Source organism: Papaver somniferum, unplaced genomic scaffold (assembly GCF_003573695.1).
Source record: "Papaver somniferum cultivar HN1 unplaced genomic scaffold, ASM357369v1 unplaced-scaffold_52, whole genome shotgun sequence".
NCBI lineage: Eukaryota > Viridiplantae > Streptophyta > Magnoliopsida > Ranunculales > Papaveraceae > Papaver > Papaver somniferum.
In genome coordinates, this window is record NW_020647860.1 from 1926665 (window position 1) to 1952014 (window position 25350).

The 25350-nt window shown below is 37.0% G+C and overlaps 4 protein-coding genes across 4 annotated transcripts; 2 read left to right on the plus strand and 2 right to left on the minus strand.

Moving 5' to 3' along the window:
* Window positions 1-2124: 2124 nt before the first annotated feature.
* On the plus strand, window positions 2125-3840 carry LOC113342994. The gene is made up of 2 exons (XM_026587340.1): window positions 2125-2350; window positions 2910-3840. Exons 1-2 carry the CDS (start codon window positions 2312-2314, stop codon window positions 3768-3770), a joined length of 900 nt encoding a protein of 299 aa, XP_026443125.1. The 5' UTR covers window positions 2125-2311; the 3' UTR covers window positions 3771-3840.
* Window positions 3841-3919: 79 nt separating this feature from the next.
* LOC113342993 (receptor-like protein kinase THESEUS 1) lies at window positions 3920-6754 on the minus strand. Its single transcript, XM_026587339.1, has one exon. The coding sequence runs from the start codon at window positions 6522-6524 to the stop codon at window positions 4017-4019; it is 2508 nt and encodes an 835-aa protein (XP_026443124.1). The 5' UTR covers window positions 6525-6754; the 3' UTR covers window positions 3920-4016.
* A 10374-nt stretch (window positions 6755-17128) lies between these two features.
* On the plus strand, window positions 17129-18654 carry LOC113343029 (photosynthetic NDH subunit of lumenal location 1, chloroplastic-like). Its single transcript, XM_026587365.1, has 8 exons — window positions 17129-17267; window positions 17343-17421; window positions 17508-17594; window positions 17679-17752; window positions 17824-17946; window positions 18026-18097; window positions 18171-18267; window positions 18363-18654. Exons 1-8 carry the CDS (start codon window positions 17211-17213, stop codon window positions 18464-18466), a joined length of 693 nt encoding a protein of 230 aa, XP_026443150.1. The 5' UTR covers window positions 17129-17210; the 3' UTR covers window positions 18467-18654.
* Window positions 18655-19091: 437 nt separating this feature from the next.
* LOC113343028 (ABC transporter B family member 20-like) lies at window positions 19092-25086 on the minus strand. Its single transcript, XM_026587364.1, has 11 exons — window positions 24703-25086; window positions 24547-24601; window positions 24274-24449; window positions 23873-24073; window positions 23401-23660; window positions 23005-23315; window positions 22688-22911; window positions 22252-22592; window positions 20898-21688; window positions 20530-20771; window positions 19092-20324 (listed from the first exon to the last, which is right to left on the minus strand). The coding sequence occupies exons 1-11, from the start codon at window positions 25084-25086 to the stop codon at window positions 19092-19094; spliced, it is 4218 nt and encodes a 1405-aa protein (XP_026443149.1).
* Window positions 25087-25350: the final 264 nt, after the last annotated feature.

The window sequence follows — 25350 nt, forward strand, 5'->3', positions numbered from 1 at the left end:
TCTGTTGAAATTCGAGGAATTGATCAACAACAGGCTTATCATTCGTCATTTTGAAGTCCATAAACTTCGCCACCAGAAATTTCTTGCTCCCTGCAGTCTCCGCTTGATAGTTTGCTTCTAACGCAGTCCACAAATCATAAGCACTGAAATTTTCTTTAGCATTGTAAAAATCATACATCGTGTCTTCCAAACCATTCATGATATGATTTTTCGCCAGAAAATTACACCGCTTGTTATACTCGATCATTTCCTCAGTTAAAGCTTCAGCATTCATCAATTCATCATGTGGAACAATTACATAATCCAGTTCATGATGGCTTAGATAAAACAACATCTTGGATTTCCATCTCTTGAAATCCTTTCCATTAAACTTCTGTGGTCTTTCAACGTCGTTCTTTCCCATTGTTACAAGGAATACTAATGTGTTAAGATTGTTGGAGTCTTGCAACAATAGAAGAAACGTCAGATGTATCAAACAATAAATATAAAGAACCGTATCAAACAACTCTACCACGAACAAATTGATGAGGGCAGAATCACAGGTTCAACAAGCTGTCCTCAACACATTAGTTTGTGGGTATACTCTAAAGTAATGCTAAACCCCAACGTGCGAAGATGTGTCCAGGATAAGACTGCCCGATATAACTTGTATTAACACAATACAAGTTACCCACTCTTAAACTCAGCAACGGGGATAGAAGTAAAACGCCGCACGAAAATAAAAGCAAGAAGATGAAGAAAAGTAGACCTAGAGATGGTCGCTGCTTGTGTGTTTTGAAAAGAGATTTTCGAGTTGTATTTATAGGAAAATTAACTTGCAAATCAAGTTAGGTTTAGGTTTTTTCTTATAAAACGAGTTTTGTTTCTTGTAAAACAATTAAACACAAAAAAGGAATTTTTTCCATAAATAAAACTCTTAAATAAATTATTTATCAAGTTAAAAACTTGCAAAAAATAATTTCAAGTAGACACGGACTTGGTGCTTGGTACAAGCGCATGGGCATGGGTCGGAACATGTATTTTTCGAGCCACCCGCTCCACCCACATTGTTTTACAACATATCCATGGGAACATGGTAATATAGTGGAGCACCTCTTTAGTTTTCCACAATGTGGGACTAAAGGTTCCATTTCATTCACTCAAAAATGAGTGAGTATCCTTAGACCCTTAGGTCATGAGATCAAACCACACCAAAACCAAAAAATCATTTATTAAATAACTCATTTTCTCCAACAAGTTATTATCCATAAAGGTATAATTGTAAAAAATGCTTAAGAGTACTCTTTTTTTTTATTTGTCCTAAAAATTGTGCAAATTTAAACTAGATCAATTACTAGTGGGATGGGGGTATATTTGTTGTACGTCCCAAAGTTGGAGCAATGTAGCATGTAAAATTCCTATATTATGTTTATTTTGTGATCCAAAAACAGAACTGCACAACCATGGTTTTCCTTGAAACCCTGCACGTGTACGAGTAAGCATTGAAAAGTTTGGCGATATCTTCTCTAGGATGAGATTTCACTATAACCAAACAAAAGAAAAGTTGAATAAGTGAACGGTTTAGATTTCTCAATAGACTTATCTTCTTGAACACATTCGATTAAAAGGCTTAATTGGAGCTCTTTCATAATGGTTATTACTCAAAATATGTTTTCCACCACACTTAGTTTCTTTCATTTCCATATTTAGTTTACTTTTTTTAAGAGCATATTTAGTTTACATGTGGAGGGGGAATTCAATTTTCAAAAATTCATAAAAAAACAATTTTTAGTAGTAAATCCCCACATTAATTTCTTACTTCCTTTTTAACCAAAGTAAGAATATGTGCTCACACTGTAATAATAAAACTCCATAGTCAAACCAATAATAAACCTTCGGATCAAAGATCTAACAGTTCATATCAGAGTGTATACTGTTGACAACGGTTTTTTCGAATGAGAGAAAGAGAGAATATTGAGGGCGGGGGGGAGGGGGGGACAAGAGCCCTTAAAAAACGGAGTAGGCTTTTACTAAGGGGGTTTTACTATGAAATTAAAAAAACAAAAAAAAAGGAAGGATTTTTGTTTTGTATTTGGAAAGTTTTGTTTTTTTTGGTTACATTCCTCATTTTTCAATGTTGTTTAATTTTGGATGTGAGAGTGGTAGATGTGAGGCGGACCCTCGTTACCCTACCATCATTTTCTCTTCTACTACCAGTTATATAAGAGTTCCTCGATTCCATAGAAACTATTATTATTCACTAAATTTTCTTGTTAGATTTTGTTTCTCTTTTTCATTCTAACAGCATACTAGTAGTGTGAGAAGAGAGAAAATGGAAGCAGCAGTGACTTCTGTTTGGAGTTATCAAGAGGTGGGTGTGTTATATTTTCATTTCTACATTGATGGGTTTTTTTTTTTTTGATTGTTTGGGATATCAACATCTTAATTCTCTAAGATTTTCTCATTTATTCTGATTATTGATTTCTGATTCTGGGTTTTATTTGTTAAAATCTAACTAAGATTTTCTTAGAAAATTCTGCTTAAAACATTTGAGAATTTTATATGCACTGAAAGAAGTCACTTTTGGGTTCGAGTGCTTATTTCTAAAGTTATTTCAGTTATAGTTTCAATGGATTTTAAGTAAGAAGTTGTGAAAAGTAAATGATTTGATTTAGTTTCTCATGGATTCTCTTACATCATCTACCAATAAAAGTTGATCACTTGAATTTCTGATCTAGTTTTTCTTCGTCTCCTTGTTCTACTGCTTCCAAGTTTCTGAAGCGAGACCAGTTTTTTCTGCTTGTTTATTATTATTGATGATAAAGATTCTTCTTTACAGAACATCTGGAAATCAATTTTTACTGTTTGATATTGATCATCATAGAATCAGATTTTTCTTGTTACTAATACCACAATTTCTCTTGTAGCAGAACTGTGAGCAGTTGAAGGAATTACTTTTCTACACGACATACCAACTGGAAACGGAGAGAGCAGAAGCAAAAGAAGAGACGAAAAGAAATGAAGCGAATGTAAATAAGTTGGTTCATCTCTTGAATCAAGCATGTAGAGAAAGAGATGAAGCAAAAAATCAGCTTCAAAGACTATTGAACAAGTTTTCACCCTCTAGTCCAACTGAAAACTACCCCGCTGTTATGGCTACTCTTAAACCCAAAATTCTCCTTGTCAATCCCACTAAAGGAAATTCTAGTATCACAGAAACTGATAGTGTTTCAGAAACCTATAATCATCATTCATATGGTTCACCACCTGTTGATTCAATCTTTGATACCGTTTCTTCACCGGAACTATCTAATATTAATGTGGTCGACTCCAGTATCGTTCAAGCACCACAACATGTACCGCACCAGCCACTACACGTACCGCATCAGCCTTTTGATCAAGCATCACTTGCAATTGACAATCTTGTTAAGGGGAAACTTCTTCCTCAGAAAGGAAAATTGCTGCAGTCTGTAATGGAAGCTGGGCCATTGCTGCAAACACTACTTTTAGCGGGACCTTTACCCCGATGGAGAAATCCTCCACCTCATCAGACCCTACAACTACCTTCTTTATCGGTGGTCAACGGTTCGGAAGCTGTTCATAATTCTTCTTCAAGTCATTCTTATTCCAATGTATCTCATGGCTCTGCACAGATATACTCCACATCTATGCTCAACTTTTCAAGCGGTCATGGTACATGCATAAGCAAGGCTCAAGTGTTATCTGCTGGTCTCAATAGGAATTTCATTAACAATTCTATCCCTACTGCCAAGCGTCAAAGGCTGCATTGACATTATCATGGATTTGTATAAAATTGGTGTAAATTGGAACTAAAGATTTTTGTTATTGAAACTGAGTTAATCTTCATTATTTGTACTTTTACTTTTAGAATTCTAGTTTAAGAATTGGAAAGTTAAAAGAATTCAATAGACTTGCTACTTTGAAACATTAATCCTTTTCTAATGATCAAAATACACACACTTGCCAGAAACAGGCTATTAGTATGTTGTTCTAAAATACAAGGGCCACCAGTTGAACTATCTTCCTTTAGGACGCATCAGTTGCGAAAATACTGCACTTGTTGTGGCTGCATTCAACCCCGACTCGCTGGCAATTTCTTCACTATCAAGATCCACAGACTGCATCCGGGAAATGCACTCTGGTAGATCAGGTATGGAATTTGCACTATCAACTTTTGCAACTGATAGCGTTGAAGCTTCTTGAAGTTGAAGAGCATACTCCAAATTCCACAGAACATCTCCCATTGTTGGTCTATCAACTCCATGTTCAGCTAAACACTTCTCCGCTGTTTCACCAAATTTTCTTAATGAGTCGAGGTTCAAAGACCCAATGAGATGGGGGTCAACTATTTTCTCTAATTGGCCCTTCCTTTGCCACTGCATGGCCCATTCAGCTATATTCACTTGTTCCCTTGGCAGAGAAGGATTTATGGCCGGCCGAGCGCACAAAACTTCCATTAGCACAACCCCAAAGGAATACACGTCAGATTTCTCTGAAAGTTGCTGCCTACGAAAGTATTCTGGATCCAGATATCCAAAGCTCCCCTTTACTGCTGTACTTACATGAGTTTGATCCAATGTAGGGCCTAATTTCGACAACCCAAAATCTGCAACCTTGGCCGTGAAACTGTCATCAAGAAGGATGTTGGTAGTTTTGACATCTCGATGTATAATACTCTCAGCTGCACCAGTATGAAGGTAGTGTAACCCTTTAGCAGCTCCGATGCAGATGTCAAGTCTTTGTTTCCATGAAAGTGGAGAGGAACCTGAACCGTACAAGTGCCTCCTAAGAGGTCCCCCAGCCATGCAGTCATAGACAAGGATCATTTCATTGAGTTCTTCACAGTATCCTATAAGAGAAACCAAATGTCTATGCCGAAGCTTCGACAGCATTTCAATTTCTGTCTTGAACTCAACTAGTCCTTGTTGAGATCGCGAGTTGCCACGTTTTACGGCAACTAAAGCCCCATTCTCCAAAACACCTTTGTAAACCTTTCCAAATCCACCGACTCCAATAACTAAACTTTCGTCAAAGTTATTTGTGGCGTCACGTATCTCTGAAAATGCAAGAACGCGTCCGAAATTTTGACAAGGCACTACTGAGGAGAAACTTCCCGTTGAAACCTTGGTTTCTGAATTTCCTGCATGGGTTGGAAGTGGTTGCCATTCTGGTATAGGCTCCTTAGGCTTCTTCATCTCTTGGCGCCGGAAATACCGGCAAAGACCAGCTATAATGAGCATTAAAATTGAGGATCCTACTAGAGAAAAAACCACTACTAATGCAATCATCCTTTTCTTCTTACGAGTCTTGGAGCGCATGTACTGAGGTCGGAGAATCCCATCCAAACTGTTGTCACTGTCACTGAGTTTCATGATCTCTAACGCATTAAGGATTGCATTAGGCGGCACATTCCTCTGATTGGGAGGACCCACTTGAACCAGAATGCTATCTGAGCTACTAGAAACATTTGATATGAAGTCGACATAATAAGCAGCAGACAACTGATTTGTCCCGCTAGATATATCAAAAGAGTTGATAGCAGACTGGTTGTTGATATAAACATTGAAAATCAGATTGTTCAAGGCTATACTTACAATATCACAGAAATGCATCCGAATGAGGTAGCTGAAACTGCTGTCAACTTTAAATGACCATGAGATGTTAAACCTTTGATCTCCCACATTCGCATCCGCCATTTCTTGAGCTGTAGCATAAACCATATTCGGTGCAATATTGACAGAAACCCCAGCTGGGTACTGGACCGTACTAGGGTTCACGGAGACGTTGCGCGCAGAACCAGGATTAAGAAGGAAAGCATGATCAGATACCCATGTTCTCCACAGCGGATCATAATCATAATTCGCCGGCAGAAGAGGTCCCCCCATGTTAAGCCGGTAAACCGTTTCAAGTGCGGCGTGTGTAGGAATTCCAATCTCAGGACCCAAAGGAATTGGAACAACAGAAGAAGGGAATTGTTTGTCAGGTAAAGAGATTAGCTCTATCCCATTGATGAATGCCACCGAATGATTGGACAACGGAGAAAGTGTTAATGTTAATGAATGTGACCTCAAATTGATGACATACTCTTTGAGAAGAGAAGATTTACCGTTAGCTGATTTTGCAAAAGAGAATTCATGAGAAAGTGTGATTGCGTTAGCCACAATGGAAAAAACTGAGGATTTCAAGTTATAATGGGGACTATTAACAGCGGAAAAATGTAATCTCAACCAATGCCGACCAATATGTTTGGTTGTAATGGTATAACTAGAGGTTTTCTTAAAAACTCGAGCAGTACTATACAGATTTGAAGGATGGTGTTTAGTAACAAAAAGGTGAGAGTTTGGTGATAAAGCCAGATTAGAATCTGGTACAAATGCTCGACCGTCGTCGTGTTTTAACGTTTTATGTCCTCCACAATTAAACAAGAGATTGTCTATAGGAGTAAAACCAGTGTAAGCGGATCCAACACATAATGAAAGGTACATGAAAATCAACAAATGTGAAGAAGTAATAATTAAACCCATCTCTTCTTCATTCACATACTAAAATCTAGAACGCATATTTCTTCATTTTTCACTGAGATTTGCATTTCTTCATCCACCCATATCTCTACATTCAGCAAAACTTGAGTAGAGATCCATATAGAGGTTTGGATTTGAAGAAATCTAGCTATAACTAGTGTTGAGTTGAGTCCCCTCTTTAGGAGGTAAAGGAAATGAATAAGACTGGAAAAAGCGGAGTCAAAAAAGAAGAAGATGTTATTATGATGTTTTTTTTTTTTTTTTTTTTTTTTTTTTTTTTTTTTTTGGAGCAAACGAATTGACTGAAATGCAAAAGCTTGGGAGCAGTGGTAGAAGAGCTAATGGTCCAATAGAGGTGGTGGAGAGCTGATGTTCTTCACTGCTGCATTTTCCAAGATCTGGTCTGTAGAATTGAGATTATTTAATAGTATTACTTGACAAAGAATGGTGGTGGAGTTGATTTGTTTTTTCAAAAAAACTCGCGGCAATTTAGGAAAAGTCAGTTGGGGAGAGGCAACTTATAATTATAACTTACAACCGTCTGTTGGTATCAAGTAACTGTCGCACTGACATACTAATATGCTAAACACGCGTTCCATTATTATTAACAGCTAATTTATGCCAAAACCAGACCGGACGGGAATAGCTCAGTTGGCCATGTAATAGACTTGAGATCATATTTCCACGTTCTCTTTGCCAAAAGAAAAAGTTGTTGCAAATGAAAACGGGGTTCTTATATTCTGTTGTGGTTTCTTCGTAATGCATAATGACTCGTTTTGGATGATAATTTCTTACAAGTACTGAAATGAAGTTGTGCCTCATGTTAGACCAAAATTTATAATCTGACAATCTGAATTGTCCCACGAGTCATGATACAAAATTTAATTATTTTCTGTGGTTATGATTTCATATACCTATTGATCATGCCAAGATTATAATGATGCGTTATGCCAGTGAACGGGCGAAAGGTTCATCTCCCTATAAGTTATTTATTTTAAAATTGGTTTTTATTAGTCTTTGACTAATAACAACAACTCACATGCATATATATTATATATATACATATGATGTTAACATAATTAATCAAAGTTGTTGATTTAGAATTAGATCTCCTTTTCTTTTTTTTTTCTTTTAAAATCACATTTCAATTCATTCAAACCAAAATAACCAAAACAGTGATTAATGATTGCTTATAAGATTATCAAAAACACCAAAATACAAGATAATTAAAACTCAAATACAAATGATGACACCAATTGCAAATACATCGCGAAAAGAAAGAGCCATGCACCGCAAAGATATCCAATTTTTGTATCAGTAGTATTGACGAATGATGGTGTGAACCGGAATCAACTCCGACTATTTGAAATAACTATCTTCTTCAATAAGAGATGCTCCAAATAAAATGGAGTAATTTGCCCAAAATCTTGTAGATCCAAACGAATCTGGTTGCCCTAATCCGTCTTGTTGAAGATGAATCCAAAGCGAATCTGAGCAGAATCATTGATGTTCTTGATGAATCGAGAATAGCAAGCCAAGAAACACCATGGAGATTTGAGAGAATGATGTCGTACAACATGCACAATACCTTACAGCTCAAGCTTAGTTTCTTCTTGTTTCCTAATATTGTTTTTCTAGAGTTCCATTATTAGTTAAACACTTATTTCTGAGGTTAGTTAAACTCTTTTCTTTCCTAGTTTAGTTACAAGTCGGCTCTGTTAAGTCTATTTAAGTCGAGCCTTGTTTCAAGTTTATGTATTCAATTATCATTATCTTAAAACTTTGAACTCAAACCCTACCTTTTTCAGAATTTTTTTCTTTTCGTGCTCTAATGGCTGATGCTTTAGAAGCAAGGGTGGATAAACTCTCTGCTGTTGTTGAAACTATTAACGGAAAATTAGACATACTTGAGGAGCTTCCTGCTCTAATAACTGGATTGATGGATTTCCTGGGCATTCAAATAAGACAAACAACTGAGTTTTCTAAACAAATAGCAGAATATTCTAAAACTTTTTGTTTTGTTTACACATAAGCTATACCAGAGAAAGGCTTCAAAAATTCACACAAAACCAAAAGAAAAGACACTACTATTCCTGAACCAAATAAGACTACTTCTGCGTTACAACATAACAGTGATGAGGATGATTCTGCTGAGGAAAAAGAACATCAGAGATGGGCTGAAGAACGACGCCTTAGAACTGGACCAAACCTTTATGGTTCTTTGCCAAAATATAAATTGAAGGCTGATATTCCAACCTTCAATAGAAGTTTCAGAATTAAAGAATTCTTGGATTGGTTTTATGAAGTTGAGGCCTTTTTTCAGTTTATGGATGTCCCTGACGAATCGAAGGTTAAACTTGTTGCTTACAAGCTTAAAGGTGGCGCTGCTGCATGGTGGGAAAAGATTCGTGAAGATAGAGTCAAATACAATAAACCTCCAGTACGTACTTGGACACGCATGCGTAAGTTGATTCGAGAAATTTTTTTGCCTCTGCATTACAAACAACAACTCTTTGTAAAACTTCAGAATTGTCATCAAGGAACTCGATCTGTAGAGGAATATGTTGCTGAGTTTTATAATTTAATTGCTCGCAATGAAATACAAGAACTGAGGAGCAGTTGGTGGCACGATTCGTTGAGGGTTTAAATAGGTTGATTCAAAAAAGCATGATGCAATCTGTGTTCACTATGGTAGAAGCTATTCAACAAGCCATCAAGATTGAGAAACGTCTTTTGTGTACTTCTATACTTCCTCAACCTCGTCAGACTCGTTATAGTTCCAACTTTAAAACACAGCAGTTTTCAGGTAATACTTTTCATGATAATTATGTTTCGTCGACTCCAATTTATAGTTATTATGAAGAGAGTAATTTTTCATCCCAACATCAACATCAATCTCCAGTTAATTTTTCATACTCTCAAACACCTTTACCTGCAAACTCTTCACCTATTCTGCAACATCTTGTTGAGAATTCTCCTGTTCAACAAAATACACCCAAATCCACACCTATTCGTTTTTCAAATCGACAGCCACAACAGTTTCCTCCTCCTTCCAAAACAACTAATATTTATTCTAAATTTCGTGGAGAAAAGTGTAATAGATGTCAACAAACTGGACATACTTCTACTGACTGCCGTAAATTTAATGGATTTATTGGAGATGCTAAGCATAATGATGATTATCAGGATAATGAGGATTGTGATACTGGTGAACCTACGGAAATTCATGATGCTTATGGTGAACATTTGGTGGGTATTATTCGTCCACTTTTACTCAATCAACCTTGTCTTTCTCAAAGGCACAGTATTTTTCGACCTGACTGTACTATTGGTGACAAAGTCTCTAATATGATCATTGATAGTGGAAGTGTGGAGAATTATGTCACTGTTAATGTGGTTAAAAAACTTGGTTTATCAGTCACTCCACATCCACAACCTTACTTAGTTGGTTGGGTTAATGGTTCTTCTACTCAACAAATTTCACACCAATGTGTTGTTCATTTCTCTTTCCCCGGATATGGAGACTCTGTGTTGTGTGATGTTATTGATATGTCTGCTTCTCATCTTTTACTTGGAAGACCCTGGAAATATGACATTAAAGCAGTGCACAATTGCTTTGACAACACTTATACTTTCACTCATCAAGGGAAGTTGAAGAAATTATGTCCATCCAAATCTTCGTCTATTATTCGTGAACATTGTGATAGGAAAACTAGCGCTTTGGTGGCTACTATTGCTCGTTTTTACATATTTCTCACACTTTGAATTATCATGAAGTGGCTAAACCCATGATTGAGATTCCAGAAAAATTAAAACCATTATTATCTCGATTTAATTTTTTATTTCCTGATGAGTTACCTATTTCTTTACCTCCTTTACGGAATATACAACATTGTATTGATTTCATTCCTGGTGCATCACTGCCTAATCAAGCACATTATCATTTAAGCCCAAGTGAACATGAGATCTTACGAGGGCAGGTTAATGACTTGTTGGCAAAAGGGTTAATACGACCAAGCAACAGTCCTTGTGCTTATCCTGCGTTTTTGGTACCCAAAAAGGATAATGGTTGGCGAATGTGTATTGATTGCAGAGGATTAAATAAAATCACTATTCCTTATAGATTACCTATTCCTCGTATTCATGATATGCTTGATTTGTTAGCTGGTTCTATTATATTTTCCAAACTTGATTTAAGAAGTGGTTATCATCAAATTCGTATTCGTGAAGGAGATGAATGGAAAAAAGCTTTCAAAACAAGAGAAGGGTTGTATGAGTGGCTTGTTATGCCTTTTGGATTATCAAATGCTCCAAGTACTTTCATGCGCCTTATGAATCAGGTTCTGCAACCTTTCCTTGGTCAATTTGTTATTGTTTATTTCGATGACATTTTGATTTTCAGTGGTAGTGAAAAAGAACATCCTTTTCATCTTTCTCAAGTATTTATAGTGTTACAAGATAATACCTTGTTTGTGAATCTTAAGAAGTGTACTTTTCTATCTTCTGAGGTTACATTTTTGGGATATGTAGTTGTAAAGACCCTCAATCCCGTCAACGCTATTAGACTAGTCAAATGACAAATTAGCCGATAATAAGTCGTTTAGTTTAACACGAACGTTAATTAATAGGAATTAATCTAACAACGATATAGATACGAAATTAGTATCGTTATATAGATCTCGAAAAGTTTGGCGAATTGGACTACTCGAACGTGTCATTCAGATATCGGATGAAAAAATTTTATCAGTTTGTTTACAGAGGGAAAAACAGTTATTCAGTTGACGGATTTATGCAGCCCTTGTCCAAGTTGTGGGTGCCACTGTAATTTGGTCATCCTTATCTCATACGAACCGAGAGGATGAACTCTCTCTTTTTTCTTATTCTTCTCCATTATTCTTCTTTCTTCTATTTCTTCTTCTGTTTCTTCTCTTTCTCTGTTCTTCTTATTCTGCGAGTGATTGAGAGTAAAACTAGAGTATTCGATTGAGAGAATCAATATATGTTGAAGATCATATGCAGTAGTAGGTGCTGCTGGTGGTGACACAGAGTTGAGAGTTGTGTTGATGTTTTAGGAAGCAGATTTAGGGTTTTGAGATGGATTTTGGATTCGTATGAAATTGACGGGTTAAATCGAATTATAAATTGTTGTAGAATGAAGGTTTGTTGCTGATTTGAAGTGGTAGTATTGCTTTGAATAAGAATTGAGATGTTAAAGAAACTGTGAAGAAATTAGGGTTTCTGAAATAATTTCGAGACTCAATTAAGGATGAATTGGAAGAAGTTAGAGGATGGGTTTGTGCTTAATTGATGTTTGTTTGAAGCTGTGGAGTTTTTTGAGAATTGAATCAGAGAGTTATGGTTTCATAAAGGAAACTCCGATGAAGAATTGATAATTAGGGTTTCTGCATGTTGTATTGGAATTCGAATTGGTTAAGATTGAGAAGATTTAGATAGAATTGTAGGATGGGTTTGTTTAATTGAAGCTTCTGAAGTTGTTGTGGTGATAAATTGAGAAGATGGGTTTATGTTGAAAGGAATTAGGATTCTTAATAGAAAAGAGATTTAGGGTTCATGGGTTTGATGATTATATAAAGGAGATGAAATTGATACTTTGATGTTGTGTTGCTGAGTTGAATCGAAGTAAAGAAGAGTTGGCTTCCATGGAACCATTTGAGGTAATTATTCCCTGAGATGATTTAGCTCAGTTCAGTTTTATTGTATGAGTATGTATGTCTGATAATTGAATTAAAGAATTGGGATGTATGTGTGTTGAATTAAAGTTCAGTATGCTAAAATTGGACTTGTTATGGTTTGGGTGTTTGAGTGGATATTGAATGAATGGGTAGTAGTGCAATGTTGTGAATGCAGGTGGAGGATAAGTTGAGAAGTTGTTATATTGCAGATACTATTAATGGTGTTGCAGTTGCAGATATTGTTTATGTGAGAGTTACGAATTGTAGTGGTTGTTGTTGATCTTAGTGGAGCTTTAATTGTAATATGTGGTGGTGGTTATGAGTGTAAGAAATGTTGCAGGAATGGATGAATCTTCAGCAGATACATTTTTGGTGTTGTGCGTGTGTATTGGGAAGAGTCGAAGAAGCAAGGAAATGTTTATTTCAGTAAGTGTTAGAGATGGTGGTGGTTGCAGGTGAGAACTGTTGTTTGAGCTGATTCAACAGTAGTGAATTATACCGGTATTGTTATCTCAAGATAGATGTATTTTGGAATGGGAGTTCTAATGAGTTTGTTGTGAGTGTAGAAGTATGGATGTAGAAAGGTGAAAGCTTGCTGCTACTGCAATTGCAGGTAGACATAGTCTTTACTTGTAAATAGAATTTGAAGTTTGTTTACTTTATTTGAATTGATGTTGAAATATAAAATTGGTAGATGAAGGTATAAGAATTTGACTTGGAGTGACCTGTAACATGATGTGTTTAGTTAAGCTTGTCTAACTGGATTGATTCAGTCTGACATAGATTGTGTTTGTCTGACTCCGTTTGTCGGAGTGAGTTAACTCAGTAATGAAGATCTGACTAGTCTTGACTCAGTGGACCTTGAATAATTGACTAGTTGACCCTGGACTTGAACTCTAACCACTGACTTAGACTTAGACGTTGACTGTAAGTTGACCTGCGATCGTTAGTTTGACTGTTAGTTGACCCTGATGAAATGGGCCTTAGATTAATGGGTCGGGTTCGTGGACTTGGGATTAGAGTTAGTTTGATGAATTGAACCACTTATGCTCCGAATTAGCATTTGATTTCTTCTACAAAGTTGTAGATATTCATAAGACTTAGCTACGGACTACAGAATCAACCTAATTGGATTAGTAAACTCTTAGGTATGTTAAAGATAAAGAATTTGATACCATAATGGGCTTAGAACCATTAGATAGAATTGTATGATTCTTGTGTGAGCCATCTTGGCTAGATTCTTAGAGTTTTTGTATGATTAACAGTTAGTTTATATTAACAACGGTCGATTCAAAGGATGAACCAGTGGATCGTGGATCTCGAGGTAGGCGTGGCTTGTCATCAAAAGAGGTGGGAATACATTTGACTCTTTTGTAACCATTATTGTTTCTTTTACAAAAGTTTATGCTTAACAAACTCATGCATTGTCTATCCGTGCATTCCATGCTTTGTTTAAATTGCATTATGATAATTCTGTTGATTCTGTGAATCTTTCCACGATTTGGAAAGGACCTGTAATGTTTCGTTTGTCATTATGAATTGTTATGGGAAATGAGAATTTCCACTTGTGGTATATAAGATACGCTCCTTCACAATTATATCTACATGAATTCAGCTTTTATGCTTAGAGTGGGTCATCATGGTTTTGGTGATATCAATAGCTAATGATTGTGGTTAGCACGAATATTATACATTGTTTAAAGAAGGAGTTTGTCCATATACATGTTTGTTTATTTCAATGACTTGGTCATCTTTTGATGTGTGGGAAAACATTATTGTTTTCCAAATCATGCCATGATTACTTGACAGTTAAATGTTATTCCTACTGGGCACCCCTTTTAGGGATGATGTGCTCACCCATTCCCACTTTCAGTTTCAGAGATAGATCAGAGTTGCGCAGCGAAAGCTTCGAGGAGTTGTGTATGTTCGTTAGATTACTTAGGCTATGTTTATTATGTTGCATATTATATTTGTAAACCAAATGAATATTGTATATGTATCATTTCTGAGAAGTTCTTGTATATATATATTTTTAAGTGGGGCTAGTTCTGGGTTATGTTTTTGTAGCAGATTTCTTAATTGAATGTTTAAGTAAATGATTTAGATCATTAGTGCCTCTTTATTTAGTTAATCTCTTGGATAGTCAGCTGCTAGCTTAGGGGGCGCTACAGTAGTATCCGATAAAAGCATTCGTGTTGATCCTTCTAAAATTAAAGCCATTCAAGATTGGCCTACTCCTACTTCAGTTAAAGATATTCGAAGTTTCCATGGCCTGGCTTCATTTTATAGAAGATTTATTAGAAATTTCAGTACTGTTGCAGCACCCATTACTAAATGTCTCAAACAAGACAAATTTGTTTGGACTGAAGAGGCTGATAAGAGTTTTTATGTTCTTAAACAAAAGTTATGTACAACTCCGGTCTTAGACTTGCCTGACTTTTCTAAACCTTTTGAGATTGATTGTGATGCTTCAATCATTGGCATTGGCGCAGTATTATCTCAAGAAGGACACCCTGTTGCATTTCACAGTGAGAAGAGTTCAGATACTCAGAAGAAGTGGTCTACTTATGAACTTGAATTGCTTGCTTTGGTTCAAGCCTTGAAACAATGGCATACTTATTTAATTCATAGTGACTTTGTTGTCAATACTGATAACCATGCTCTGAAGTTTTTACAAACATCTGCCAATATTAACAGGATGCATGATCGTTGGTTGTCTACAATCAACAAATATACTTTTTCTGTGAAGCACAAAAGTGGAAAAACTAATCAAGTTGCTGATGCATTAAGTTGGAGAGCTTATTTACTTGCATCCATTCGTAATGAGAGATTTGCTTTTGATTATATTAAAGACATATATTCAGAGGATGAAGATTTTAAGTCCATATGGGAAAAATGTGGCTCTACAACTAATAGTGTAGATGATTTCCTGATTCGGGATGGTTTTTTATTCAAAGGTAATCGTTTGTGCATACCTCAGGGATCCTTACGTCTGCATCTTATTAGAGAACTTCATGGAAGTGGAATTGGTGGACACTTTGGCCGTTACAAGACTATTGCTCTTGGGGAGGAACGTTTCTTTTGGACTTCTCTAAAGCGTGATGTTCAGAAATATGTTTTGAAATGTATGGTGTGCCAACAAGCTAAAGGTACTATTCAAAATAATGGTTTATATACTCCGTTACCAGTTCCAGATGCACCTTGGGTAGATTGAAGTATGAATTTTATTTTGGGATTGCCGCGTACTGCTAAGGGTAATGATTCAGTCATGGTGGTTGTTGATCGTTATTCCAAGATGGCACATTTTATTGCCTGTAAGAAGTCTACAGATGCATCTAATATAGCTTCTTTATTCTTTAAGGAGGTTGTTCGTCTTCATGGAGTACCTAAATCAATTACTTCTGATCGTGATACAAATTTTTTGAGTTACTTTTGGAAATCCTTACGGATGCAACTTGGAACTGCATTACAGTTTAGTATTACTTCTCATCCACAGACAGATGGTCAGACAGAAGTAGTTAATCGATCTTTCAGAAATTTAATTCGAGTCAAGTGCATGGACAACATCAAACAATGGGATGTTCTCCTACCACATATGGAATTTGCTTTTAATACCTCAGTGAATCGCTCCAGTGGTAAGACTCCTTTTGAGATTGTGTATTCTAAAGTTCCTAATCATGTTTTGGAACTTGTGGTGCTTCCTAAGTTACAGAAATCAAATATAAAAGCCGATTGAATAATTGAAAGAGCTTCTCAACTTCATCAGGAAGTTAAAAACAAACTAGAAGAGTCAAATACAAAGTATAAGGTAGCTGCAGATCAACATAAACGGATTAACATTTTTAAAGAAGGGGAATTGGTTATGATTCATTTAGGAAAAGAGAGATTTCCAGTTGGTACTTACAATAAGACCAAAATGAAGAAATATGGTCTGTTTAAAGTCTTGAAACGTATCAATGACAATGCATATGTCATAGATCTTCCAGTTGATTGGAACATTTCCAATATGTTCAATGTTCAAGAAGTTTTCACCTTCCATGGAGATAATGAAGTTCTATTAATTCCAGATATCTCGAGGACGAGTTCTATTCAAGAAGGGGGAACTGATGCCGTACAGCATGCACAATACCTTACAGCTCAAGCTTAGTTTCTTCTTGTTTCCTAATCTTGTTTTTCTAGGATTCCATTATTAGTTAAACACTTATTTCCTAAGTTAGTTAAACTCTTTTCTTTCCTAGTTTAGTTACAAGTCGGCTCTGTTAAGTCTATTTAAGTCGAGCCTTGTTTCAAGTTTATGTATTCAATTATTATTATCTTAAAACTTTGAAGAACTTCTTCCTGCAAATATCTTTTCTTTATCTTGTTTACTTCAATCTCTGATTTCGTATCCCGTTTCATTCTCTTCGTATCTTCTGCAATCTCCGCATTGCATTCATCTTATCAGTTTTACATTAGAGAATCGCTATTAGAGCAAAGAGAAAATCGTCCTAAAGACGAAGAGAATATCGCCCAAATAGCGGAGAAATGTGACCATAGACACCATAAACAACAAAAACAAAACCTAAAACTACAAATTACACTACTTTTATTCATAAAAAAACAGAAAATCCTTGCTCAGATCTAGCTCAAAAGTACTAAATCTGAACAAGAAGAAGTTCTAGAGTTTTTTTTCTTTGGAAAGAGAGGAGAAAAGAAGAGGAAAAATGTTAGATAAGAGTGACTAATCTCTGAGAATTAGATCTCCTAATTAATCATCATTTGACCTCATCCCATAATTAAGAGTTAAAAGACAAACCCCGAAGCCGAAGGCCTAAAACTTAGCTTCTGTTTTTTGTTCTACTACTCGAAACTCTTGTTGTCAAAAAATAAAAAAAATAAAAAAATGGGGAAGCCAAACGTTTTTCCACCTCACCTCACCGCACAATACATTATCCATTTCTCAAGGAGAGATAAAAAGAGTTGGTTTAGATGAAAACACAAATCCCAGGGATAGAAAATGGCAACTTTATCAGTCCCAGTAGTGAAATGGGGTTCATTCCTTCCTAAGCAACAGGTAGACTTTTCCTAAAAAATTTGTTAATTACTGGTATCCAAGTTATTATGATTCTTTTTGTTGTTGTTGTTACAGAATTCGGCGTATCGCTGCACAGCATTACCTTCAGGTGCAATAAATTCAAGCTCAATGGAGGCAACTTCTTCAGAGGAAAGTGAGTTGGATGTGGTTCCCTTTCATGATTGATTCAAAATTGAACATATCTAGTAGCAAACAATGTCTCACCATATCTCGTTCCAGGTTTTCTTAAGAGGAGGCCAATATTGCTTGGAGTAGGAGGTGCATTAGTCACAAGTTTGTTTCCTGCAACTTCTGGTTTGGCTAAAGGTATCGGGGTTTATTTATATTTTGCCTTCCTCTGATTTATGAAAGAAATCTATAACCTGTCCTGTTGTTACTCATTCCTTGCAGAAGGACTAGAAAACTATCAAGCTTTTGTTGATTTAAAAGATGGATATACATACTATCATCCTGATGACTGGGTGGTGAGTTTCATGGATTTTTCTATTGAAATACTCGAAATTTGGTAAGATTGATTTGCATTCTCTTTGTTCAGGACTTTGATTTTAGAGGACACGATTCCGCATTCAAGGACCGATATTTGCCGTTGCAAAATGTTAGAGTGAGCTTTATACCAACTGATAAAAAAGATGTACACGAATTGGGTCCAATGGATGAGGTAAAAGAAAACCTTGGTTTTGCTCAATTCTTTCTTCATGTTTTGCGCTTTCTTCGATCCAATTTTATTTGCTTACCAGGTAATCTATAATTTGGTGAAACACAAGTTTTCAGCACCAACTCAAACACCAACCATATTTGACATGCAAGAGGTGAGTTGAGTTTCATTGACATTTTTTTCTCTGAAAAGATGGGCGTCATATCAACATTTAACAATTTTTTCAGAGAACCGTTGATGGAAGAAACTACTACACATTTGAGTATGATTTAACATCTAAAAATTTCTCTCGCACTGCCTTTGCTACCATCGCCATCGGCAATGGTAAGATAAACCAACTTTTTGTATCCCGCCTATGCAGCTTCATAATTTGCTTCATGAGGGGAGATAACTTTGACTCCTTTCTTCACTTTCCGTAGGGAGATATTACACATTGATTGTTGGAGCCAACGAAAGACGGTGGAAAAAAGTACGAAACCAACTTAAAGTAGTAGCCGATTCTTTCAAGGTTCTTGAGATTTGAGATAGTGTACTGCTTTTCTACATGACACTCAAAACTTTTTATATGAAACTGAACATATGTAAAATGAAGATCAAGCATGTAAATTTCTTTCTGTATCTCCATAGCATGATTTATGAGAAAAATACATGGTGTAAGAGACTAATCTTCCTCACAACCATCACAAATGAAGTTCAAAATTTCTCAACTTAGACCGAATTTCAGTCTTTCTAAAACCTGGCCAAACGAACTGCGCCGAGAAACAGAATGTAACTTTCTTTTGATTCACTAACAAGTTAAAACTTTCTTTTGCTTCACTAACAAATTAATTTACCAAGGAGGATAATTCAGAAACTCAAGTGCGGGTCTCCAAAATAATGACAGACTAACTGCCGAGTAGAAATTCTAATGCAATAACAGATCCTTCTCACTCCACCCAAATTTCACAAAGCCTATTTGAAATCCAAAATCTGATATTCTCAACTGACACCACCCTCAACTGCAAAAGTCAAACATACTTACAAACCAATCCATTCTCTTCTTCCATTCTACAAACTCCCACCAACCAATTTAAAATAGAAAAGTCAGCAAATGGGTGGAATGAGGACCTGACTAAATATAAAATTTACACCAATTACAGATCAATCACCTATACAAGCCGATGCTGCTGCCTACGACCCTGCCCAAAGTGGGGTTGCATTAATCGAACATATAAACCATTCGATGATACTAAGTTATCATGGGTACCTTGCTCCACAATTTTGCCACCATTTAGAACCACAATATTGTCTACATGCCTCATCATAGCTGCTCTATGGGCAATCAGAATAGTTGTTTTGTTCCCCATGACTAATGTATCCAGAGCTTCTTGTACCACACGACTCGACTCCGACTCGATTGAAGAACTGGCCTCATCCAATAACAAGATGGGTGCATTTTTCAGCACTACACGTGCAATGGCAATTCTTTGTTTTTGTCCAGGTGTCAGATCCACCCCCCTCATGCCCACATGCGTGTCGTAACCATGCGGAAAACTACTGATGAAATGGTGAGCATTTGCTATTCTTGCTGCCTCCTTCATCTCAGCTTCTGTTGCATTATGCCTAGCATAGATGATGTTCTCCCTTATAGTTGTTGAAAAGATAATTGGTTCCTGTTGGATAAGACCCATGTGATTCCTTAACCATCTTAGGTTAAAAAGCTTCAGATCTCGGCCATCCAGTAATACTTGACCAGCGACTGGATCATAGAACCTTTCCATCAAAGAGATTATAGAGCTTTTTCCAGATCCTGAAACTCCCACGACGGCTATAGTTTGGCCTCCGCTGATTTTGAGGCTAAAATTGCTCAGTATCATAATTTCAGGACGAGATGGATAATAAAAATCAACATTTTTCAGCTCAATGCTTCCGTAGACATTGGGGGGTTTCAATCCAGTGTTATCATCAGGGTCAATCTTAGGTGAACGGTCTATGATTTCGAATACGGAAGCAAGGGATTTTCGACGTTTAAGAATGTACGGAGCCAGGCCAAAAGGCTCAACAAGGGCAAAGGTTGTAAATGAAAAGACTATGTACTCCTTCAGACCTGTGGGCAGATCCAGACGGCCGTTTTTAACAGAGATAGCAGTGTACCATAGTAGGAGAGCATTGCAGGCAAAAAGCAGAAACTGTGAAAAGCCAAAGGCAAAACCAATGGCCATTCCATGGAGGAAGCTCTGCTTGAATATTTTTACCAGCTGCAATCTGTAGAGCTCCATTACCTTGTTACCAGCACAGAACGCCACGACAGTGTAAATGTTTCTAACCGAATCCTCAAGGACCAAAGATGCTTTCCTATGCATCTCCTGAATACCTCGTGAAAAGCCTGCAAGCCACAGCTTCTGCAAAATGCAACGTTTACAAGTCTTAGGTCTCATCGAGCAAACGATTTTGAGTTACCAAAGTACAGTGTTATGGGTATAAATCAGTGCAGACTGATGGGCATGGCCTCCATGCATAAAAACAGAAAATAAGATTGAGAACAACTGCTATGAAATTCATGGGATCTTTTCCCCTTTGTCTAGAGCATAGAGGTCAACTGCAAACCTGAGCAATGGCAGAGATGATAAGGACTGGTAGGGTAGCCAGAGCCACTAACGCTATCCGCCATTCCAACAGCATCCCAACAAGAAGAGCCACAGCAACAGCTGTACTGTCCTGGATAAAGATAGATAGCCGGTTGCTGAAAGCAGCACGCACAAAAGTAGCATCATTTGCCAAGCGCATGGATAAGTTGTCAGCACTGTTATCTTCTTCATCAAACCAACCAACTTCGCTCCGTAACATAGCTGGATGGAAACAGAAACACTTTTAGCTCAGAATGAAAAGTCATAATGCGAATACTCACCCAGAAAACACATAAAGGAAACTACTAGTAATAAAGAAATCGGGTATAAAGCAGTGGACATAAATACCTGAGAACATCATTCTCCTAACTCGTTCAGTCATTTTCTCCCCCATTATACCAAAATAGAAGTGCTGCAAGAAGTTGGCCACCACTGTTATAATTCCCATGCCAACAATGAACAAACACCATTTGTCCACTTCATAGCGTTGGTGATGACCAGTATCTCTATAATATGCTACCATAACCAGAGCAAGAAGATAAGCAAGGAGAGGATTAAAAGAACCAAAAATAGCAGCTCCTGAGCTCCCTAAAAGGGCATAAAGCCACTCAGGGAAGCTGAGCTCTGCAAGCCGCCTAAGTGATGGAGGTTTCTGAAGCTGTGTGTCCTTCACATATTTCTGCTTTACTGGGATATCATCATCGAATGAGCTGAGTTGTTGACTAAAATTCTTTGAGTGTGAGAGCTCGTTTTCAGGGTCAGACACTAAAAGTGGTGAAATAGGAGATTCAGGGTCCGGGCCAGTTGAGAATTGTTGTTTTGCAGACGGAATATCAAGTTTGGGTAGCTCAGGTAACCTCATCTCAAAACTGTCTTGTCCTTTTACAGAATGTGCCTCATCTGTAGAAGCCAAGGGCATCCCATTTTCTGATACTTGCTCCGAAGGTGGACTCTGAAGTTTTGGCAACTCTTGTGAATTAAATGTGGCATCTGAGCCCCAAAATGCATGGGCACCATGTGCTCGCTGAAGAGAGGGTGACTTACTCATCCTGGGAGATGATGATTCTTGACTAATATGATCTGATGAGATGTCCTTCTCATTTTGACTAGCTGTGGTCTCTCTGTTCCTCATAGGGGTCCTGAAAGAGAATGTGACGGTAAGGTAAGTCCCTAAACAAGAGTAGATGAACCAATATGCCAAAAAAATACATGGACCACTAGAGAGGACGCTACATAAGTTTAACCAAACGAGATTATCTATGAAGTTCAAGACAACTACTTCGTTCCTTACTGGACATGTAAAAAAATTGTCTCTGCAAATAATCAAGCTCAACAGATGACAGTAAGATTGAAGTGAGTGAGTCTTGAATAAAGCAGATTCCAAAGCTTGACTGGGATTGGGAAAAGAATGCAGGCTTAGATTGCATAAAAACAGAAAGAATTTTTTTTTTACGTAACTTGGGGATCCAGGTGTTAAAAATGTAGAATGGGAAAGACGATCGCCAAATGATGGACGCAACATGCAACACTCTTGCACAAACAACTGATATTGCTAATTGCTAACCAAATTTAGAAGGATATTAAACCTCACTGGATGAAGCAATGGCATTATTCACTAAGTTTGCCCATATAAACTTCACCTATGAACAAAAGCTAATTCTAGAGTTTAATATAAAACCAAATGAGTGAAATTTCCAAATACCTCTTAGGAAGCTTTGCTGCTTCTTCACATCTTAGAAGCTCTGTGTATAGGCCATTCAGGGTTAACAGCTCATCATGTGTGCCCATTTCTACAAGTTGACCCTCCTCCATGACAGCTATATAGTCAGCATTCTTTATAAAGCTAAGTTGTCGAGCTATTATTATAGTTGAGCGTCCCAACATGAGGACATCCAGAGCCTCTTGAACAGCCTTTTCTGCTTCAAAATCAAGACCACCAGTAACCTCATCAAGCAGAAGAATAGATGGGTTTGAAAGCACTGCCCTAGCAACAGATAATTTTATCTTCTGTTCTTCCGTTAATGCCAAACCAGCTCTACCAACCTGAAATGCATAACTGATGAGAAACCCTAAGAAGACATCTGAATTTAAAACATATACAAGTGATAGAAACAGCTACTATTCATATAGGTATTCACCTGTGTTTCGTATCCTTTCTCAAGAGAGCTAATGAATGAATGCACATGTGCTATTTTAGCTGCTTCTTCAATCTCATCGAAGGTAGCACCCGATCGCCCATAAGCAATATTATCCCTAATGCTCAAACTTAGCAAGGCAGGCTCTTGAGTGACAAGTCCTATCTGGCTTCTTAACCATTCTACTTTCAAGTTTTTAATATTCTCACCATCCAAAAGAACCTCTCCTACATCAAGATATTTGTTCTCAGTATGTATTTATACAACCTTGAAGAGAAAGGAAGAAGGAAATGAAAATGGAGAAGATGAATAGCAAATACCTAACGTAGGATCATAAAACCTTTCCATTAAAGGAATAATGCTGCTTTTTCCCGAGCCATTCCTTCCAACAAGTGCCACAGTTTTTCTAGCAGGTACTGTCAGGAAAAATCCACTCAGAATAGGTATCTCTGGCCGAGATAGGTAGCTGAAATAAACATTCCGAAACTCAATGGTTCCTTGCACAGAAGCCAAGGTATTTCCTTCCTGATTCACCGAAGAGGTTGACCGGCTAATCATCTCATATAATCTATAAGCAGCGATACGGCCTTGCTCAAACGCATAGAAGTTTGTTGCTGCTTGATTCAGCCCGCTACATGTAATGAAAGTTGCAGTTACGGCATTGTGCGGAAAGTTAATTATCAATACATGAGCAAAAACAAGTACAAAATACTTACAGGCCACTCAAAATAACAGAAAACAAAGCTATTAAGATTTGATCGCCCTGCTTTTTATGACTCTTAAGCAGGAACCTTCCAACCCAAAGTTGCAAAGCACATGAACAAATGGCAAGTCCATATGTAAATCCAAGTCCAAGACCTTGCACAAGACTTATCAGTATACCATATCTCAATGTTGCTTGGAGCGAAGTGGCATAAGAATATTTGGCCAATGTTTCATTTGTGAAAGCATATAAGGTCCTAACGTAAGAGATTGCCTGCACAAGTAATGAAATTATGTTTTATGACCGCATCTTAGGTACTACTGGAAAGCACAATGCAACTTAAGCACTTATCTTGCTTGAAAATTTCTCCGCAGAATAATATAAACAGAGTACCTTTCACCCAATCTAGTACCACCAAAAAGTATAGTATAAACAGAGTCTCCAGAAGGAACAGATGCACAAGCAGATGATGTATAACCACTAACCTGTTCAGCAATGCTTGCTGCTTCAGCATAAGCATCCTGAATATTTTCAGCAAGCCTGTGCAGAAATATGTTTGATATCCCACCAGCGGCTACAATAAATGGGCCAGTGGCTAATGTTAAGAGTGCAATTTGCCAGCAGTTGATAACCGCGATGACGAGACCACCAAAAAACGTAGCCATATTATGGATATAATTGCCAACCTGTTACACAAATTCCATATTACAAAAGGTAACATCCGCCGATGACATAGCAGAAGCAGGAAAAAGTTGAAACGAGCATGAGCTTAAACTCCTCATGCAACAAACATGGTCTTTTTTTAAGCAGGGAAAAATCTCAGGTGAAAATGTATATACTTTCTATGGTTATGAACCATCACAACAATGTTACTATTAGAGCATACCTTCTCACTAAGAGCAGACTGAATAAGCAGCACATCACTTAATACTTGGCTCACAATATCCCCATTGTTCCCATATGTGTCAAAGAAACTCATATCCTGGTTAAGTAACACCTGAACATACTTTGACCTAATAACAGCAGTCTGCCTCTCCCCAGTAAGAATCCAACATGACACCTCTGCTCACAAAATCAAATTAATTAGTAAGCATTGTGAATAACTTCAACCTACAGAAACAGCAAACACACTGAAACCCAGAGAGACCAAAATGCATACCAATCCACGCGGCAGCAAAAACAGCAACTGCAATGTAAATTATATATAGTGCATACTGCAGCACAAACCATACCACGTTAGATGATTCTAAATTAACAAAAATCAAATTTAAAAAAAAAAAAAAAAACTTAAATTAGGGTTTGAAAAGATGTTCACCTGAGTGAATTCCTGAAACAAAACATCAGAATTTTGAGTATTCCCTTTAAAATTTAATAAGTGAATAACTTTTCCAAAGAAATGTAAATAAACAACAAGAGCAGTTCCATGAGCAGCAGCAGCTAATGAACCAATAACCATTAGAAACCAATCAAAAGTATCAGCATGAGCAAATAAACTAGAGAAAGGTACAGCAGCAGGTGGTGGTTCAATTTCATCATCTCCATCATCAATATCTTCATCATCTTCGACATTATTTATTGATTCAACATTTGAATCTATATATGGCGATGGTGATTCTGGTGGTTCTGATACTTCTGATACAGGTGTTAATGGTTGTACATGTGATGGTGACCATCCAAACAATCCTCTTGATACCATCATCTTTACTGAATTATTGGTAAAGAAAACCCTAAAACCCTAATTCTACATAATCTCACACTTCATATGACTAAAACAACAGCTCAACGGATCTGTGAGTAATTGACTGATTTCTTCTTCTTCAGAAAAGAATTAATTTCACAAGTAAATCGAAGATCAAAGGACTGAAAAGAGTTGATCAACCAAATTTTGACGAGTGTATATATATTTCTGGAAAGAGTCGTTACTTTTTTATTATCTGAGCTAAAAAGAAAAATAGGAAAACTT

What these genes read in the sequence shown, in the direction of transcription:
- LOC113342994 (XM_026587340.1), top strand. Translation starts at nt 2,312, where the DNA reads ATGGAAGCAGCAGTGACTTCTGTTTGGAGTTATCAAGAG. An exon ending in CTGTTTGGAGTTATCAAGAG is followed by an intron (nt 2,351 to 2,909) that starts GTGGGTGTGTTA and finishes CTCTTGTAGCAG; the next exon opens with AACTGTGAGCAGTTGAAGGA.
- LOC113342993 (XM_026587339.1), bottom strand. Translation starts at nt 6,524, where the DNA reads ATGGGTTTAATTATTACTTCTTCACATTTGTTGATTTTCATGTACCTT.
- LOC113343029 (XM_026587365.1), top strand. Translation starts at nt 17,211, where the DNA reads ATGGCAACTTTATCAGTCCCAGTAGTGAAATGGGGTTCATTCCTTCCT. An exon ending in ATCATCCTGATGACTGGGTG is followed by an intron (nt 17,753 to 17,823) that starts GTGAGTTTCATG and finishes CTCTTTGTTCAG; the next exon opens with GACTTTGATTTTAGAGGACA. An exon ending in AATTGGGTCCAATGGATGAG is followed by an intron (nt 17,947 to 18,025) that starts GTAAAAGAAAAC and finishes TTTGCTTACCAG; the next exon opens with GTAATCTATAATTTGGTGAA.
- LOC113343028 (XM_026587364.1), bottom strand. Translation starts at nt 25,086, where the DNA reads ATGATGGTATCAAGAGGATTGTTTGGATGGTCACCATCACATGTACAA. An exon ending in GTTTTATGATCCTACGTTAG is followed by an intron (nt 22,912 to 23,004) that starts GTATTTGCTATT and finishes ATCTTGATGTAG; the next exon opens with GAGAGGTTCTTTTGGATGGT. An exon ending in GCAGCAAAGCTTCCTAAGAG is followed by an intron (nt 21,689 to 22,251) that starts GTATTTGGAAAT and finishes ATTCTCTTTCAG; the next exon opens with GACCCCTATGAGGAACAGAG.